General features: G+C 40.3%; 1 protein-coding gene across 1 annotated transcript in view; it reads right to left on the bottom strand.

Moving 5' to 3' along the window:
• The window catches only part of LOC112300359 (guanine nucleotide-binding protein G(q) subunit alpha), a 258,072-nt gene that overhangs the window by 64,004 nt on the left and 174,744 nt on the right, over positions 1-19,324 (bottom strand). The window contains exon 3 of the mRNA XM_053923593.2: positions 11,912-12,066. Within this exon, the coding sequence (XP_053779568.1) occupies positions 11,912-12,066 (155 nt within the window). The remainder of the gene's footprint in view (positions 1-11,911; positions 12,067-19,324) is intronic.

Here is a 19,324-nt window from a genome sequence, read left to right as displayed (position 1 = left end):
CAGTTCTTGGTTGGCATTCTCTTCGCTTTGCCTCTGTTGGATGGTGGAGAGAAAGGCTCACTTCACTTGGAGAAAAACGTTAACCTAGTGGAACAAAAAAACTGAAAGGCACTGTGTCAAGGCCTGCTAGTTGCAACATGTATTATCTGGAGCCAAAACCAAAACCAAACCAAACCCAAACACCCCAAAATAAGGCAAGAAAAACTAAACAAAACAATAAACACTCCAAACAAAAGACGCAAACTATTTTCTCCTAGAAAAAGGTCTGGGAGACTCAGAAGCTACACCAGAATTAAAGATACGTTGCAGATAATTTGCAAAGCAGGTTAAACCTACAGGCAACAAAGACCAGCCTTTTTCACTGCCAAGGAGAGGCCAGGGTGAAGAGCCTCTGCCTGTGTGAGTCCCAGCCCCGCGTGCACCCTCACTCTGAGCTTACAGGACACGGGGGACCCCCCAGCACTCTGCACTTCACATTTGCTTGGGGGAAAAGCCCACTCTGTTCCCTTAGAAATGGAGTTCTGGCACGGTAAGACCAGAGCAACCTCATTTGCTGATTCTTGTCACATTCCGAGAAAAGGTAATGAAATAATCTCTTAACTGAATTGCACTTTCCATTGAAGCATCTCATATTCTGAGAGAAAACGCTGGTGGAATATTGGGAGGATGAGTTTACGTTGGATTATTCCATTCATTTAACCTTTTACAAAGAAACACAAGGTCTGAACAAATTTATATTGCAGAGTAAATTCAGAGAGTTAATTATAGCTATAATTGGTTTTGTAGAAATGATTTTGAGTGGCTGCTGAGGTCATTCTCAGGGTGTTGCTATGGTGACTGGCACAAGGTACATTTCCAAGGCAATGTATGTTTAACAAGTGGCTGACAGTAGCTGTCTCCTGGTGTCAGGGAAAGAGAGCTCCCATGGTATATACATGAGGCCTATTTAACTGTCGGGAAGACAAGACATGTTAAGTCCCATAGAAAATGGGACTTAATGACTTGCCGCTCCTTTGAGACATTAACAATTGATAACCTCATAACTGATCAGGAAAAAATGCAACATCTTCCCCCATATGGTTGCCCACACAGGGTTCTGACACTCCATGGAATCAGGGAGCGTGATACTATTGTCCATGGACGGTCATCATTACTTAGCCAAGGGCCTGGAACACAGCCGGGGCGCCACCTGTGACCCAAATTAAAACTACTTGATGGAAGATGCTGTAGTTGTTAGAAAGGTGGTTACACTTTTTAGACGAAAACAAAGGTGGGAGAGGTTTGTTAGCTACCCATCTTTATGCAATAACCTCTCGGAGCTACTATTGGCCTGTATTATGTAAGAACAAAATTCTGAATTAAAACGCCTCTGATGAATATAAAGACAACACAAAAAGGAAAAGCTGCATTTGTTTAACTTCATTTTGTTTAGCTGTCTGCTCTTCTTTAGGTCCTGGTCACAGAATGATATAATTTGTGCATCTATTTTGTGCCTCTTAGTATCACACTTTCAGGCCTTGGAATTCACTCTCATCCAGGGTAAATGAAGGGAGTGCGTGGTACCTTTTTAAGAGATAATTCTGACACAATCTCTTTAATGAAAGTAATACGTTTCTGATGACTTTCAGTGAAAAGCAAAACAACAAAGAGACTCATGTAGTAAAATTTCAACAGTTCCCTTCCTACCATGAGAAAAAATGTAGAGTCATCTGGATATTCAGCAACACCTTTTGCCCATGACATTCTATAGTTGCTAAGGCTTTGAACATTCCCAGCATGTGATCCCTGCCTGCAAAAGTTGACCAACTGTGGGAAGAAAAGGATTTAATGAAGGGGAGGGACGGTGGGGTTTTATGGGGATGAAAGGAACAGTTGTACTTTTTGGACAGAGTCATTTCCTGGGAACCTGCTTGAACTGCCTCTAATCCTCAGTGATTGTCCACAAAACATCTTTCTGTAGCGTGAGACTGATTTGAATGAAAGACTTCAGGAAATCAAGGCACATTCATTTATAATGATACCTCATAACTGCTCATTTCTTTACACATTTAACTTCAGGATCATCTCTGGCTGCAGAAAAAATAAAAAACTCAGAAATGGGATACAATCCATTACTTTAAATGATTAAAAATATATGAGAGGAGCTTAACCATCACTAAAACAATACATTCAAATAAAATTAAATATGGCATTTTCTGTATGTTTTTAAAAGACATGCCAATTGTTCCTTAGTTTTGACAATACTTTGTCAATAACATTTTTGAGTTAACCTTCAAATTTAACTTATTCTGCAATCTGACACATAATGAGAACTTATTTTTAAAATTTTTAATTAACCCCCCCATCATGTATGACTACAAGGGTAATTGAAATCTAAACCAAGAATAGCATAGAAATTACAAATTCAACTGGCTTTTTTAAAAATGAAGGCAACGTGAATAAAACAAAGATAATTTTGGGGTCAAATGATTAGCAAAAATTACAGACATGTTACAGACATGCAATCCTCAGCAGTTATACCGGAAGAGAGAAAAATGGGTGGTGGGTGGAAAAAGAAGCCTCTGGCATTTAGTATAAATCCAACCAAACATAGCAAGATAATGAAAACAGCATCTTGGGGATTTGTGTAACATTCTGTGGGGTATGTGTTGGGTTCTCCAAATCCTGTGTACCGGGCCTCCTAATCCAGAGGTGATATTTATAACAGATTTGCAGTTCAAGTCAGATATTAGGATGGAGTTCTGACACAGAAAATATCATCTGGGTAGAATTTCACACTTTTAATTTTTGAAAAGAAGGTTAGAAAAACTAGGTTGACTTCATTAAAAAAATTAAGAAGACCTTATTGTAAGAGGCATAGTCTTGCGGGATTTGAAAGCTAGATCATGCTATGAGATCTTATCTGACACTATCAAAAGCAGTGGAAGCTCAGGAGAAACCAGAAACACCTGACAGTTGCTATGTGAGCCCAGGATTCAAAGGAAAAAAGTACGAAAAGTTGTCAAAGTGAACTTAAGAAATGGAGTTAAAGTAACAGTTCTGCAAAACTGTCATCCTGAGAGTCAAGCAGAGGTTTTGGTACGAAGACCGACACTACCCCAGACCCCCCTCATCTGACAGATCCCGTTGTTGAAATGAGCCTGCCTAGTGACCTGGTGAGGCTGGTTAGCTGCAAGGGATTACTCACTACACAAACACTTCCATCTCCTGAAAAGCTCATTCTGTGGAGGGCAAATCAGCTTCCCTCTCTAACACTTGGCACAACATGATTAGCGTTCAAGGAGGTGCAGCATTTATTACAGGTATTTTGTTCATAAGAAGTTATCTGTTTTCAATTCAAAATTCCAGGTTTAAAACAAAGATCACTCGGTGGTAGCAGGTGGGTGACAATCTCACAGTTCATGAGAACTACTCAAGGAAGAATATTTTGCAGGATGAAAGAGAAGTCTAAGAGATCGTGCATTTCCATTTTTCTTTCCGAAGAACTCAGTAAATCCAGAAAAATCAAATTTTAAAAACTAAACTACATATCTCATAAGAAGACCCTCTCACTGTATTTGGTAAACAGTTTCAGTATCTTCGGACTCTTCCATATGGATACACGATCCAAACGTGTAGAAGAGACCACTGATGACAAATGGGGAATGGGCTGAACAACCAAGTGTTAGGGGGACGCCAGGGCCAGGGCCGGGCCTGGGTCACAGAGACAGATTCTTAGGTCTGATGCTCAAACAAATAAATTGGCCTTATAATTAAAAACAAAACAACGTTGAGAGACAGAGCAAGATAGATGGGTGGATAGATGAACAGATTGGTGTTGGATGAACAGACGGACAGATAAAGGAAAGGAGGAAGGGAGAAAGAGACTTTTTCAATTTGCCTTACTTGGCTCTGTTAATTTATTCATCTGTTATATGATAACTTTCAAAGTTGTTGAATAATTTGCACACAATTTTTATATTTCTAAAACATCCAAAACAACAGCAGAGACTGCTTTTTATTCTAGTCTGCCTCTCTTGAGATGTAATGGCAGTGCTTAATTCAGTCAATTTACATATATTTACTGAAAATCTGTTGTAAGTTAAATTCTAATGCATTTATGTGTGTTGGGGGTTGGCACAGGGAGCTGGTACAAAATACTTAAAAAAATGTGTATATATATTCTTGGCCTTTGGGACATCAGGTTACCTGGGAAACAAAGATAGCACAGAAGAATCAATTAAGAAATAATTAAGTACCAAATTGTGAGCTGCTAACTATGAGTGCAATAAGAAGGGAGAGATGATTATGAGCTGCAGTCACTAGAGAATAGTGTAGAAAAGATGTGGGGGATGAGCTACACCGTGCAGACAAGAGAGAGGAGATGAGAAGAAATTTTAGCAAAGACAAAATTCATGTGTTCTTTTATTCCTTATTCATCTGGCACTTCCACTGAAAGCCAGGCACTGTGCTCAGCACTGAGTGGGAATCACAAAGCAAAAAAGAAAGGACATGAGTCCTGTCCTCAGGGAGCTTATACTCTATGGAGGTAAAAATGCTGTAAGTAACCACACTACAATGTAAATATTATGTGGGTCACAACAGAGGTTCCAGTGGTCGTAGCCAAGAGTTAGCCATGAGCACAAGGGTTGCTGATTAAAGCAGGTTTCTCATGGTCAAGTGACCTTAACTTGGATACTGACTCTGTATTGTCAGAAGTTTCATTTTGACAAGGGCAATAAGGTCTGAGGAGCTGGGCATGCTAACTAACCTTATTGAACTAACTATAGATCAAAATTCAACCCATAGCTTTAAATCAAGAAGCCAAAGTATAATGAAGAAGAACATCAGGGTTGGCCATTCAGAGCCCAAAGGCTGCCTGGTAGGTGAGAAGTAAGAATAAAGGAACCTAAATGACCTTAAGGGTTACATGAAGACAACAAGGTTCTTGGGCTCACCCGTAACCACACATGGGGTTGTCTTCTAGTCCGTTCTAGTTCTAGATACAGCAACTATTTATGGGCCACGTTGCAACTACCCAACTCTGCTGTTGGGTGCAAAACCAGCCATAGATAATACATAAGCAAATGAGCTCAGCTGCGTTCCAATAAAACTTCATAAAAATCAGCAGCAGGCTGTATTTGACCTGGCAGTTTGCCAACCCCTGTTCCATAGTAATAGCACTCTGGTTTCACCTGGGTACAAAGTCACCCTGAGTAGACAGTGGTAAGGACTATAAGGAAGAGATCACATTACTGAAGGTGCAAATGCCAAACTGTGACACTTGGTTGTTCAGCCCATTCCCCGTTTGTCATCAGTGGTCTCTGCTAGACGTTTGGATCGTGTATCCATATGGAAGAGTCCTAAGATACTGAAACTGTTTACCAAATACAGTGATAGGGTCTTCCTATAAGATACTTAGTTTAGTTTTTAAAATTTGATTTTTCTGGATTAACTGACAGTGCAAGGCATGTCTCCCACACCCACTGCACCCTTTAGGCAGAGAGAATGAATGGGCACACAGGTACCAGAGCAAGCCCTTTCCTTACTAGCTCTGTTATGAAGGTTAGAGAGAGGCTAAGTATATCTCAGCCCTATCTTATTTCTGACAGCTCCTTGGAATCATCAGTGTTCACTGTGGAAGACAAATACAGGGGGTTTTTCCTTCATTAAGCTTGCTTATTCTTGCAAAAGGTTATTTGGCTCATTAGATAACAAAATAAAACAAAAATAAAAGTAAATATGTCAGTTAAGTGACAGCACTGATATGACATGTTATTACTGTCACTCTAGAAAAGAAGAAACATATTCAAGATCATTGCCCTCTTCTGAGTCTAAAATATTTAGCCATGCAAAGAGTTATCTCTCTCTTCATTTCATTTCCAGGTAATTTGGGGGTGCCAGGTTTTCACCTGACTGTACAAGGCAATGGTTTCTCAGTTTAAGGAAGTCTACTGTCATGGACTCAAAGGACTTCAGAATGTAGAAGAAAATTTTCAGATTTCAGGCTTTTGGCAAAAAATTACTCTGTGTGCACCTTATAAGATCAAATAACTCCTAATTTCACTTTACTGAAGGTCACCTCAAGGAGTTTTAGTAGATCAGACACTGAGTTCTGAGGCAACAAGGGTCCTACTTAGTCAATGCCCCCAGAAGTGACAGAGGAAATTCGACTGCAGGACCTGACCCAATGTTTTTACCGTACAAGGGTCTTGTCCACCTCTAAAAGCCCGAAATAGGCTTACATTTCTTTTTTATCATCAGACCAAGAGCAAAGTCAGGATGGCTGTGAGACACAGAGCCAACATACCTAAAGTTCAAGTATTTGGCTCATCTACAAAGAACTTTTTTAGCAAGGTACCTCTTCAAGAAGGATTTGGCCCTAAATCAGGTGGATGTGCTAACCTACCTCTGAAATTCCTTTTACATTTTAAATCCAACATTCAAATTATTTGTCCATTTAAAAATTAAGTTAAAAAATCTAAACATGAAGTTAGATGTAAACTCCAATGCTGACTTACACCCAAAAGCCAATTCACTTATTTACATTGGATTTATGGACTCTGGAGCATGTGGTAATTTCAAGAAGGTGTCTGAACTGATGCATAGATACAGAGAACAGACTGATGGTTGCCAGAGGGGATGGAGGTTGAGGGACTGGGTAAAAAAGGTGAAGGGACTAAGAAGTACAGATTGGTAGTTACAAAACAGTCACAGGGATGTAAAGTATAGCATAGGAAATACTCATATAGCCAATCATATTCTAATAACTATGGATAGTGCCAGTTGGGTACTAGAAATATCAGAGGGAATACTCTATACAGTATATGGCTGTCTAACCACTATTGTGTATACCTGAAATGATACAAAATAATACTGAATATAAACTGTAACTTAAAAAAAATCAAAATAAAAAAAAGGTGTCTGATCTACTGAATTTCTTGGAGAGGACTGCAGTAAAGTGAGATTAGGAATTATTTGCTATTACAAGGTGTACACAGACAGAGTAGTCTTTTGCCAAAAGCCTGCAGAGTTAGAACTTTTCTCATATGCCAATGTGATTGAAGTTTGTGTTCTCTGGCTAATGTCAGGGAGCGTTTGGTACCATAGGCAGTGAACTCATTTGACCCAATGTCTCAGTATATTAAAGCAGGTGGTAAGCCCCAGGAAAAAAACTAAACCTACAGCCATCTGTTTATTGTGCTCTTTATCTAAAGATATTCAGAGCCCTCAGGCTTTTTCACCAATAACAACAAAGTTAATAAAGGAATTTGTAAAAATTCTTCAGCATTTTAGAGTGCTCTTATTCTTGCATTAAATAGAATTGGAAGAATGCACCAAATTAAAGCCAATTGCCAACTTATCCCAAACTGCTTATCCCTCGTCTGGAATTTCTCATCTCCTTGTTTCTATCAGTGCTGCCTGTCCTTTGAGCCATCTGATTGCTTATTATGATCAGCAAGTTAGCTAATCAAAGCAGAAAAAGGGAAGCTCAAATCATTTTATTGTGTCCTGCTTACTGGCTTTATTTTGACTACAGCAAAAAGTTACTGCATGGAGTGAAGAGGGGTGGGGCTAAGACTGTAGACTAAGTTAAAGAAATAATATTTTGAAATTATCTGTGACTCAGAACATCTTCCATGCTGTGTGAGTAACTGATGCCTTGTTAAACATGGCTAAGATTTCTAGATGAAAATCAAAACACCACTAAGTCTATTTTCCTGTAAATTTGATATGATTTTCCCTCTTGCCTTTATATTTATGAGATTACCTACAGGCAACACTGATAAAAATTAATAAATAATTTGTACCTTTCTTGGTAAATGATTTATCGCATCATAAATATTTATCTATTAGTATATTATATCTAGCTATCTATCTACCTGCCTACCTACCTAGTCTGTCTCCCATCCATCCATCCATTCATCTTCTGTGAGGCTGTATTTCACGGTAGTTAAAAGCTTGGGATTTAGAGTCAGCAAATCTAAATTTAATTCCTATTCCTATCACTTACTAACTGGGTGACCTTGAACAAGTTACTCAATCTCTCTGAGACAAGTTTTCTTCTTTTACTTAATGGTCATGATAAGAATTACCTACCACTTTGGGTAGCTTTGAGGATTAAATGAAATAATGCATGTAAATGCTGAGCACAGAATCTAACATATACTAAGTGTTCAGCAAATAGCAGCTATTGTTTTTGATAACAGCTTTCCAAATCTCAGACCTTCAAACACAGGAGGAAAAAAAGATAGGACTTGAATGCTTTCAGTTCTGAGACTTCATAGTTCATCTATAATGGCCATCCAAAGCACCTACATCATGGTCATTGAAATGCTGGAAATTACTCATCTACTACTTTATGAAACAATCATTTACGAAGATCAAACACGCGCAGTCACTGGTAGGCACCGAGGGAAGAAGAGAAAGTTTAGCACACGTGGTAACAGATATAAAGGAGATGTGCAGGAAGTGTTAAGATAGACGGCATAGTGACTCACTAGCTGTGGTGTTGGGCAAGACTTGCAGTGGGTGTGCTTTCTGAATTGGGTTTTGAAGGATGAACAGGAGCTCACCAAATAGAAAAGAAGAGAGGCATGCTTGGCCTTTGCTCTCAGCATTCCTGGCAAGTGGCCTGCACTGACTCTCCTAACCAGCAGGGTCCTTGGAGAGAATAACTGCTATGATGCACACTTTAAGCACGTGTGCTCGGCAGGCCCCAATGCTCACGGTGCTAGAGATTAGATATCTATGTGTTCCCTAAATCTAAACTAAAGAACCATAACTAGAGACAGTCAGTAATCAGAGAATTTGGTCCTAAATCAGACAGATTTCTATAAGGTGATGATATTGTATAAGAAAGCAGGTCTATCAATGAAGAATTTTTTATTTTAATTATAAAGATAGAACAACATAGGAACCCCATTGAAAGGAAAGGAAGGAAGATAAATAGTAAAGATATACCAGTAGAACGTACACAAAAAAACTCAGAAAGGAAAAGGTGGAACTACTTCAAATCCAGAGAAAGGAACTGAGTAATTCGGTGCAATCATTAATGCTATCCCTACAGTTCACAGAGCATCTGCTGGGCTACGCTGGAGGAACATGTGGAACACAGCGGCAATTGGATGAAGCCAAAAAGCCACCTGTCCTACCTTTGTGTTCGGAGGGTTTTCCTGGCTCAAGGCAAGGAAAAGTGCCTGGGACTAAATGGGGAAGAATAAGGTGACTCCAATACTCAGGCCTCCCGGCATTGTGACTGAAGGCAGGTCAGCCAGGCTGCTCGGGCACCGCTCTGTCGAGTGCTGAAGCATCCCAGGGAGAGCTCAGAAACGCTGGGCCAGCCAACTCAGCTTTCCACATACAGCTCTCTACCTGACTGGCAGGAACAGATTGGCTCTACTCTCCTCAAAGTAAGCAGAGTCTTCTAGGGAAAATGAATGGAGAGAGAGACACAGGGAAAAAAGGAAACAACAAAACACCTCCTTAGGCTTCATTTAGCTAAGGTGGCCAACTGTGCCTGCTTGACCAGGAGATTCCCAGTTTATGCCGCTATCAAAATTATTCATAGCAACCCCATCCTTCTCAAAATGTCCTGGTTTGGATGACTAATGGTACAGTCACCACTGACTTAGTCTATGTCACAAATTACTGTAACAAGAAGATTAAAATATATACCTTTCAGCAGAAAATGTATTCCAGGATAATCAAAGAGTGCCAGTTGAGGAGAAAATCTCCTATTTCACAGAAGAATGCCAATGTAGACCAACTGATAAAAGTAGAAGGTCATTCTTTCACAAATCCTAATGGAAGTACTAAATCGGACAAGAATTATCCATTGGAATCCCAACTACTAAGTGAAGAGTTGCTATGGGACTGAATACCTCTCAGTGATACCACTCTGTGTCTGGTGGCAGGAGGAGAAATGCAAGTTTATACTGGAGAGGGTTGGGGGCCTGATACCCTGGTGAGCCCTGACTTCACCAATGATGGGCACACTGGTGCACATCAGTTTTGCATTCTACTCACAGGGTCTCTCTCAGGAGCAGGAGGCTAACAGCGTGCTCAGGGGGAGCCCGAGCCCCTGGGAAGCCTTTATTATTAGACATTGGTAGTCTGATGGCCCAAGTAGCAAGTCCTCTGCATAGGGAGAACAGATCAGGGGAAGAGGAGGAGACAAGATTTACGATAACAATAAAAAGATAAGCGTGAAAATGATGAGAGGTGGAGCATTTATTCACAGAAACATACCTTTATAGTGGAGGATTTACTCATCAGTAAAGGCTAGGAGAGACATCATAGCAGCGGAGTGAGGAGTTAAAGGAGAATCAAGGATGAGGGCGGAGGGGTAAACACGCAGACAGGAGAAGACAGAGTGAGCAGGAACAGTGAACGAGGGATAAAACACAACAAAAATGTGGGGAGATAGATGAAATTTGAAATGGCAAAGGAAACAGAAGGACAGAGGGGGCAGGAAGTAAAAGACAGCTGGTCAAAGGTTGAGGGGGCAGAATTGGAACAGACAAGGGCTGAATGAATCTTTGTCATCTCTGTCCTCATGGAAACTTAAATGTTAGGCGCTCAGGAGAGAGGAAAAGAGGGAGGGAGGGAGGGAGAGAGGAAGGGAGACAGGGTAGAGGGGGGAAGGCAGGCAATCAGATAGCAGAAGAGAAAGACTGGGAATAGGCAGAATGATGTGAAGAGAAGAAAAGAGAAAGTAAGGGATGAGGAAAGCACACATTTCAGCAGCACACAAGGGGGATAATGTTAGCTAATTAGATAATGAGCATTCTATGTCACATTCCAGAATTAAGTAATTCAAATTTACTTTAAGAATATCAGAACTGTTTTGACCAGGCAACATTTCTGAGGCTGACCCGAACCGTGACTTATCTTATACAAAGGCCTGGAACTAGGGTAAAAGCACGACCAACCTCATAGAAAAAACAAAGCTGAACAGCTCTTGGATTTTCTAAGCACAACTTGAGTGAAGCCAATAAGCCTAGGGGGCTCCTTACTTTCCCCACAGTCCTGCTCGCACCCAGAGGGTCATTTCAGCATACGAACGGACCTGAGGCAGCTGCATATTTTCCATCCATTTTCCTGTCTGCCCAGAACCAGCACAAGAGGCAACTGCTGGTTAACATAATTAATGTAGACAGAAATCTGGCTAAATACTACAAAAGAATCCATTTTTCAGGCGCCTCATTATCTAGATTGCTGACTGCATTGATTGCATTAATCCAGTGATGGCCAAATCTTTCTTTCTGTTAGGCGAGATTTAATCTAGAGAACTCACAAATCTCTCCAGGATGCAAATCTCTCCCAGGACACATGATTTTGATGGACAGCTCACAAAATAACTTTGGCATGCATGCAAAATTCGATTCACACGCAATTTTCGTGCAAAGATAAATCTATCCATCAACATAATTTTGGCTCCAAGAAAGCACTCAAGATTCTGTGTCTGGAAACTGGAAACTAGGAAGTCTGATGTTTTAGAAGCCATAATCAAACATACTTGTTTGCAGTTCTTACTGTGTGTAGGTGTTTTCTAGCACATACATAAGATTATATACTTGTATTAGAAATTAATATTATAAGATTTCAAGTGACGATGGAGTATGTGTAGTATGTGTTTGAGCATTGTTGGTTTGATATTTGGGGGAGGGAATGAGTTGGTGAACTCAGACTCCTAGAGTCTTAGTTGGTTTTTCACACAGAAAACAGTAGAAGCAGCACACTCCCTAACTCGTGATGCCAGTCCCTTATGAGGCAGGCTGGCCCAAGTTTAATATCTCTACTTCCTAACTTTGAAGTTTGAATCGGATACTTTACACAAATCACAGAACACAGACAGGAGTCACCATGGCAGAGCACCTGCACATGAAAAGCAGAGAGAAAGATCCAAAGATCTTGGATGAATACTCACTATTTGGTAGAGTCAGATAATTGATACTCTCGTCGTCTATCATAGCATTCCTGGATTCCAGGATCGTTCCATAAACTCTTTATTGCATCTACGTATGGATTCTCAAAAGCAGACACCTTCTCCACATCAACTTCTCGAACTAATTGTGCATGAGCCTGTTAAAAAAAAAAATAGCAGCTTTAATCTCCTTTTCCATCACTGAACATTGCCTTTGGCTCACACGTCACATTGAACATCCGCTGCAGGATGTCACGCTACACACATGACTGGTTTTAGGTGATAATAATAATCCCAAAGAAACTAATGTTATTAAAGAGAAAAGAAGACAGAAATAACTATCTCCTCTGTGGTTTACTATAACCGAACACGTAATACACCCAGACCACGGGCGTTACGTCTTCGCAGAAACTCAGTCAGGACGAGGGTCTCCAGTCCACAGTGCGTGACACCACTGCAATGACAGGTGACAGTGATGACTTAATCTGAACACCAGAGGCCCCCCCTCCATTCCTACACACCCCAACTTCTAAAACATTTCTATCTGCCTCATCTACATTGTAAGACTGGAGATCCGAGTCAATTTTTCAACAAAGAAAAAAGACTTTGTGACTTCATTATACAACATATAGCAGGAAAGAAGTAAGGCGATGTAAAGGTTTTTATCAATAAGACTGAAATAAAATGTTATATGGTCAACTTCCAAATGAACCAGAATGTACCACTGCTTAACAATCCCAACTAAAATAGATTTCATGGATGTACTATATATGCGAATTATACATATACATAAATATGCCAATAAACAAATATAATAACTAATTACCTTGGAAATTGGAGACAGATGGTTGATAATTTATTCAGTCTTGATTTCGTACAAAAATACAAACTTCTGAACTAGGTTAGCGAATGGCTATCATAATCACATAATGACCTAGTTGTTCATTTCATAGTTTTAAGCAGATAGAATTGTAATAAACCTAATCCATGTCAGGTCCTGTCTGGTTCCCAACCTTTACCATCCTGCTCTGCCCACAAGTGATAGGGGCCCCATGTCATTAGTCTAATCTTGACTTTAATAAGGGTATAAGAAGTCTAACATGCTAAGACTGAAGGAACCCTAGCTCTGCTCTGACCTTGACAGTCAGATCTAGTGATAGAGAGGTGCCTGCTCCACACTGAACCTCAAACTTGGAACACAGGTACCTAGAGTTGCTTTCTGTACCTAGTAGTCCCTGTCCAGGCAATCTGCTGTGTTATCGCACCAGAGGTCCCGCCAGCCTAGAGTCCCATTCCTGACTCCCACTCCAGATGGAACTACCTCAATCACAGTTCCCCACAAGATTCACTCTCTGAAAACAATTATCACTGGCTCCCCAGTGAATCCCTCTGCTGTGCTCCACTTGGCTCTGGAGCACTTGTTCTTCTGTGTTGATACCAAAGACTGTACTGGACCTACCTTCTCTGTCGTCAGCCTGCTCAATCGGATCTCCTCCAAACATAAAACACTGGATGTGGGGGTCTCCCCCACCCCACCCAACAGGTATATACAATGTTAACTTTCAACCCTTGCCTTTCTGCCATTGCTCACTGAATACGATCAAGCTCTAATTCTTCGTGTCCTGATACATGACAATGATTACCCTTGCTATAATCCTAGAGTAGAGTACTCATCGCTGCATCCCTATTCCAGGGTTCTCTGGAGCATTCAGTGGATCTTGGAGGGCTGCTGGGGGCAGAAGCCAGGATATACAGGGTGGTTTCCTGTAGGACATACTCTAAAGACAGGGTTTTAAATCTGACTCTGCTTCTTCTCAAGACCCCAGGTAAATCGCTTAATCTTTCCAAATGTTATTCCGGGTGGGAACACACTGACCCACTAGCCTCATGTGGCTTTGTATTGTGTTATAATACTGTAGGGCCAGTGGTTCTCAAAAGGTGGTCCACACACCAGCAACATCAACTGAGAATTTCATAGAAATGCAAATCCTCTGGTCCAACATCAAAGCTATTGAACCAGAAACTCTAGGAAGGAGAGGCTGGGCCACAGACTGGCTGTGGGAAACTAAAGAGAAGAGGTCCACAGAGGCAACAGTCACTCCAAAGGACTAGGAAGCCATGGAAGTAAGTAAAGCAGGCAGGACAGACGCAATGGGGACTGCCGGGGGCTGCGGAACACACTTGCTATTGCTGAGAAACAAACTCGCTATTTAAAAAGAGCAGCTGCTACTGAGCTCCAACCAAGTGTTGCCATTGGGAATGTAGGGCCATTGTTGCCAGATCGGCCAATTTTTCTAGGGAAGTCCAAAATCTAGATTTTTCTGAGAAGTATCTCTAATTTTAAATCTTGGCAATTCTATAAAACATTAATAAAGCATATCTGTGTCCAAGTTTGATTGGGGGCCATTTATTTGCAGCCTCTGTTCTAAAAGCATCTTCGCTGTTTGCTTCCCTATTGAGCTTTACCAGTAACACTGCGCCCTACGTAGAGCCCAGAAGACGGCCCAGTGGCAGCCGGCCACTGGTCAAATCCACACATGCTAACGAGGAAGGGATTACCAGAACTCTCCTGCAATAACACTTACTACAAACTACTATACTATCCATAGGGATAAATGGTTGAGAACTTTCTCTGAATTGGCTAAGAGCTACCTAGTGACATAGGTTAGTGGAGGCAGTATTTAAAAATGAATTTGAATGCACTACACTAGGCCAGCCATGTCATTTGGAAGGAGTTCTGTTTCTGTATCTAGAGAAGTTAGCTTCTGCCAGAGAAAACAGTTTCCACATACCAGACACTTTTCACCATGATGATGAAATGTTTACTGGGCCCCACTGCGACGCGAGGTGGTACGGCAATCAGGGAGCTAGGCAGAGCTCCCACGGGGGGAACAGTCCATATGGTGGCAACCAAACAAAGCACAGGATTCCGTGGTCCAGGAACAAGAGGGAGTTCTTACATTTCATACTTCATTTCAGCTGGCTGTAAGGCTATTTAAATAAAGGCAACTCTCTCAACAGTGTATTGTAACTTTCCACTGAGAGCCTGCTCCTGTAAAATGAGACTACTTTCTATTGCCGGAAGACTCCAGCAGTTTCCTATCTGGCTGTATCTTTGTGTGCTTCTTCTTACCTCTGTAATGTCTCCCCTCCTGCTTTTCCTACCTTCCTTTGCTTTTGTTCTGGGGCTCTACCATGTGTCATCTCTCTGATTTTTCTTCTCTCCCCCAAAATCTAATCTTTGTGTCCTTTGAACCATGGAACTTCTGCATTTCCCTTTAGGTTAATCGGTATGTCTTATTTCCCTCTTGTAGACTTATATGCTGAGGGAAAGGGCTGTAGCTTACTAACTCTAATTTATTTTTTTTTTTTTTGGACCCAAGACAGAGTGAGCAAACAAATATTTGTCTAAATTTAATTGCACTTAAAAATACATATAAATACCATGCCAAGTCCTACAAGTCAAAGTCAGTTTCTCCAGGAAATTTTCTATCCATTACCTATTCTCACAGCACTACATAATCCTTAACACAGCACTTATCTCAGTAGCTGGGGTACAAGTATTGGTATGATATTTGTTAATATCCTCCTCCCTAATCGCAGTATAAGTTCCAAAACAGACTCGACATTGCAATATCAGAGCCTAGCAGAGTGCCTGATAAATATTTGTTGAATGAAGAATGCAAGGAAGGAAAAAAAAAAAAGAGATTATATTAAACTGGAAATCAGGATATCTAACTTCTAGTCTTGGCTTTACCTCTAACACTAGCCATCACCCTTAGAAGAAATTACTTTACCTCTTTATAACTTTATTTTTCTAGTCCATAAGATGGTTTAGCTGGAGTAAATTAGAAACTTCATCTAGCCACAAACTGTATAATTATGAACATATAATAAATATAGCTACAATGCATACAGGACCAAGGAGTTACAACACTGTCCCTCTAGGAGCACATAGTATCATTTATTAAAATAGGACTTCACTATTTCCAACAGTACCTAACAATAGAGGACAAATCACAGTTAGGTCTGTACATGAGCAATGCCACATGTGGACCGAGCAAGTAGAACTCGGTATAGAAAAAGGAGGTCAGGTGTCGAAGAGAAGACAGGGTTTGTTTGACAGGTGGAGATGAAGACACATGATGTTTCCGAAGAGGAGGAAGAGATGGATAAAGGTTCACTGGACAAAATAAAAATGGCACTTCCTTTAAACTATGAAAAAAAGAGACTAGTGAGGAGTTTCATGTTAACTATTAATTCAAATTAACCTCCACAGTGAAAGCTATAATATGAATGATATCAGCTATGAACCGTAACTCTGAGAAATCAACCTCCTGCACCCATGGAAGTGTACTGTCCTTAATAACACACAGATCAGCACTTTGCCTTCATCCAGGTCACAATTTCTAAGTCATTTTTACTGCCTCCTAAGCTTCATTGTTTAATTCCATCCTTGCTGTTTTGGAAAATGGCATTCAAACATAATCAGCTGTAATCTGCATTTATGTAAGAGCTTCAACTGAAGTTCTCTAAGTTATTCAAAATTATGACAGCATTTTACAAAATACACACAGAATTTTAAAAGTGCCTATACAGATGACTCCAATGGCAGTTCAATCCTCTCACTTTTTTAGTAAAAATATTCTGTATGTGGAAAGAACATTTTTTAGTATGCTAGAGTAGGAAGCTAGATGAGACCCTTTTCTATTTGCCCAAATGTCAAATGTAAATAGTAGTAAAAATCACAAGTAATTATGTGAAATTAAACAATTACTCATAAACAACTATGATAAAAACAAGTAATTTCTAAAATAAATAACAAATCAATCCCAACTGGCTATTTTGAACACTGTGCAGAGATAAGCAAAACAGATATGAGTTAATCATATAAACAAAATGTAAAATGTAATTCTCTTTCATTTTAAGTTAGAACTGTACACACTGGATAAAAATATTTAGTGGTGAATGCTAGCTTTCAGAATGCTTAGCAAGCTGGCGGCAAGCCTTAGAGGGAACACCGTGAGAACTAAGTAGCTACTCTTAGAAACTCCGGCAGAGTTCTAGGGCAAGACCACATGGAAACCGCAAGAGGTGCCAATGTGGTAATGTCTTCTTTCAGTGATTCGGTGCTCATAAAATTCAGGTAAATCTCAGACGTGTTGATATTTCCACGGTTGCTTAGGCAAAGGGAAGGAAGAACTGAGCTCCCACCATAGTGGACCTTATGCTGCCCACAGAAGGCCAAGGCTTCAGATGAAACAGAAAGGATTTTATAGTCACTTGGAAGGATTTTAAAAAACTCATTAACACCTCATGGTGGCTTTAGGCTGGAATGTCACACCTATTCCAGTTCCTATACACCAGAAGTAGAAAAGCAAATGGTAACTCCCACATTTGTGGAAGCTCTTCCACACAAATATTCAGCACGTTAGGCCTGCTCTGTTTGATGGGATGCTCAGCACATGGAAGACCTCTAACTTAGAAAAAGTCCCAACCACTGTCCATTTTAATGGACATTGAATGGCATCCAAACCGGGGCTCAAAGAGTCTCATTCTTTTTCCTTAGTCCTTATCTTCCTTTTGGCATTTGACTCTATAGAGAGAAAACAAACTGTAGACCCCTAAATAAACTGAAAAAAAAAAAAAACCCCAAACCCCAAACCCCAGGCTTTGTTTGTTTTGTTTTTTCTTCTGCTCACAGAAGTACAAAGTAAAACGAGGGAATATGGGATCAGATTGCTGTGTTGTAACCCCACCTCCACCCTGTACAAATGAAGCATGACCTTGGGCAAACTATTTAACATCTCCAAACCTGTTTCCTAATCTGTGAAATGAGGGTAATAATAACGCTTACCTTAGTGGGTTCAAGTACAGAATGCATGGGCAATATTGGGCAAAGGCAGAGTCTAATGCCCAAAGCTACCAGTTATTTAAAAAGCAAAAGAAAAGGAAAACAGCACAGAAAACATAAACCATGGTATACACACCTAGTAGCTTCTGTGATCTGGGCAATTCACACAAACCTTAATTTGCTCAAATGTGAAATAACATTCTGGAGGTCATACTGGATAATGGGTCTCTGGGTCCTCCAATTTACAAGGATTCCTTAGCATAAAACTTCCTACAGAAAACTTGGAAAAGAACTGAACACCTCACCATCTCTGACTTCATCACAATTGGAACAGCTGACCTTCATTAAGGTGCATTATACACACAGCGACAGTTGATGCAATTTTTTTTTTAATGAGCATTACCACATAAATGACGGACACAGCAAAGTCCCATTGAGCTGCAGCCGGATGGGTTCACATAACAAGTGATTCATTCCCACAGGACAGCCTCTGCATTCTTACAATTCAACTCATTGCTCAGCAAAACTACAAATTACTACATGACACAGCCTTCTGGAGTCCCTGATGAAGATTATAAATCCTGTGTTTGGAATCCTTCCAGGCCAAGGATCTGTGGATTCTCTTTTATTAAGTGCCAGTGCCCTCCTCACCCCAGTATCAGGAGACCACGGCCTCTCTCAATGAGAAATCCAGAGAACCAGAGGAGAGAAGAGGAAGGCTGAACAACACGTGAGATCAAACCAGGTTTCAATCGTAACTGTCACATTCCAGCCTGTGCCTTTAGGCAGGTCTCTCAACCTTCCTGAACCTCAGCTTCCTCATCTATGAAACGGGGGAGGAAAATTTAAAACCTTGCTAGTAAAATGCCGTAAACAATATTATAATTATGAAATCTTGTGTTATCTCAAAATTATCATTAATAATATTAATTATGTCAACAACTATTTAACATGTGTCAGGCAATGCACTAGACGCTGATAAGTCAGAATTTATGTTAAATAAAATGTTCGACAGAACAAAATATTAGATGGGAAAGTTTACCAAACTGTCACATATTATTCTATGTTTACTACAACTTTACAAATTGATTTATTGTCCCACTATTAAGTTTGCTCTTCCATCATTCTATTTTTACTTTTAAATCTCCATTATGGTATTTGCCAAGGCAATCAATGACTTATAAGGCACACTGCCTTTCCCAAAAAACATTTTCTGAAAATTTATCTCTCTATTTGGTTTTGCTTCACTATAGGCCATATTTGCTTACTCTAACATACACTGGACTCCTTCTTGAGAGAGGGAAATACTCTATTTTATTAAAGATTTTATTTGTTTAGTTTTAGGGGGGTAAGGGAGGGAGAAAGAGAGGGAGAGAAACATCAATGTGCAAGAGACACACTGATCAGTTGCCTCTCACACGCCCCCAACTGGAGACCTGGTCCCCAACCCAGTTGGGCCCCAGTTGGGCTCCAACTGGGAATCGAACCAGTGACCATTCGGTTTGGAGGCTGGTGCTCAATCCACTGAGATGCACCAGCCAGGGCTCCATTTTTTAAAAAAT

The sequence above is a fragment of the Desmodus rotundus genome, chromosome 1, assembly GCF_022682495.2.
Source record: "Desmodus rotundus isolate HL8 chromosome 1, HLdesRot8A.1, whole genome shotgun sequence".
In the NCBI taxonomy this organism is placed as follows: domain Eukaryota; kingdom Metazoa; phylum Chordata; class Mammalia; order Chiroptera; family Phyllostomidae; genus Desmodus; species Desmodus rotundus.
The sequence above is the reverse complement of the archived record's forward strand: the minus strand, read 5'-3'. Positions and strand labels throughout refer to the sequence as shown.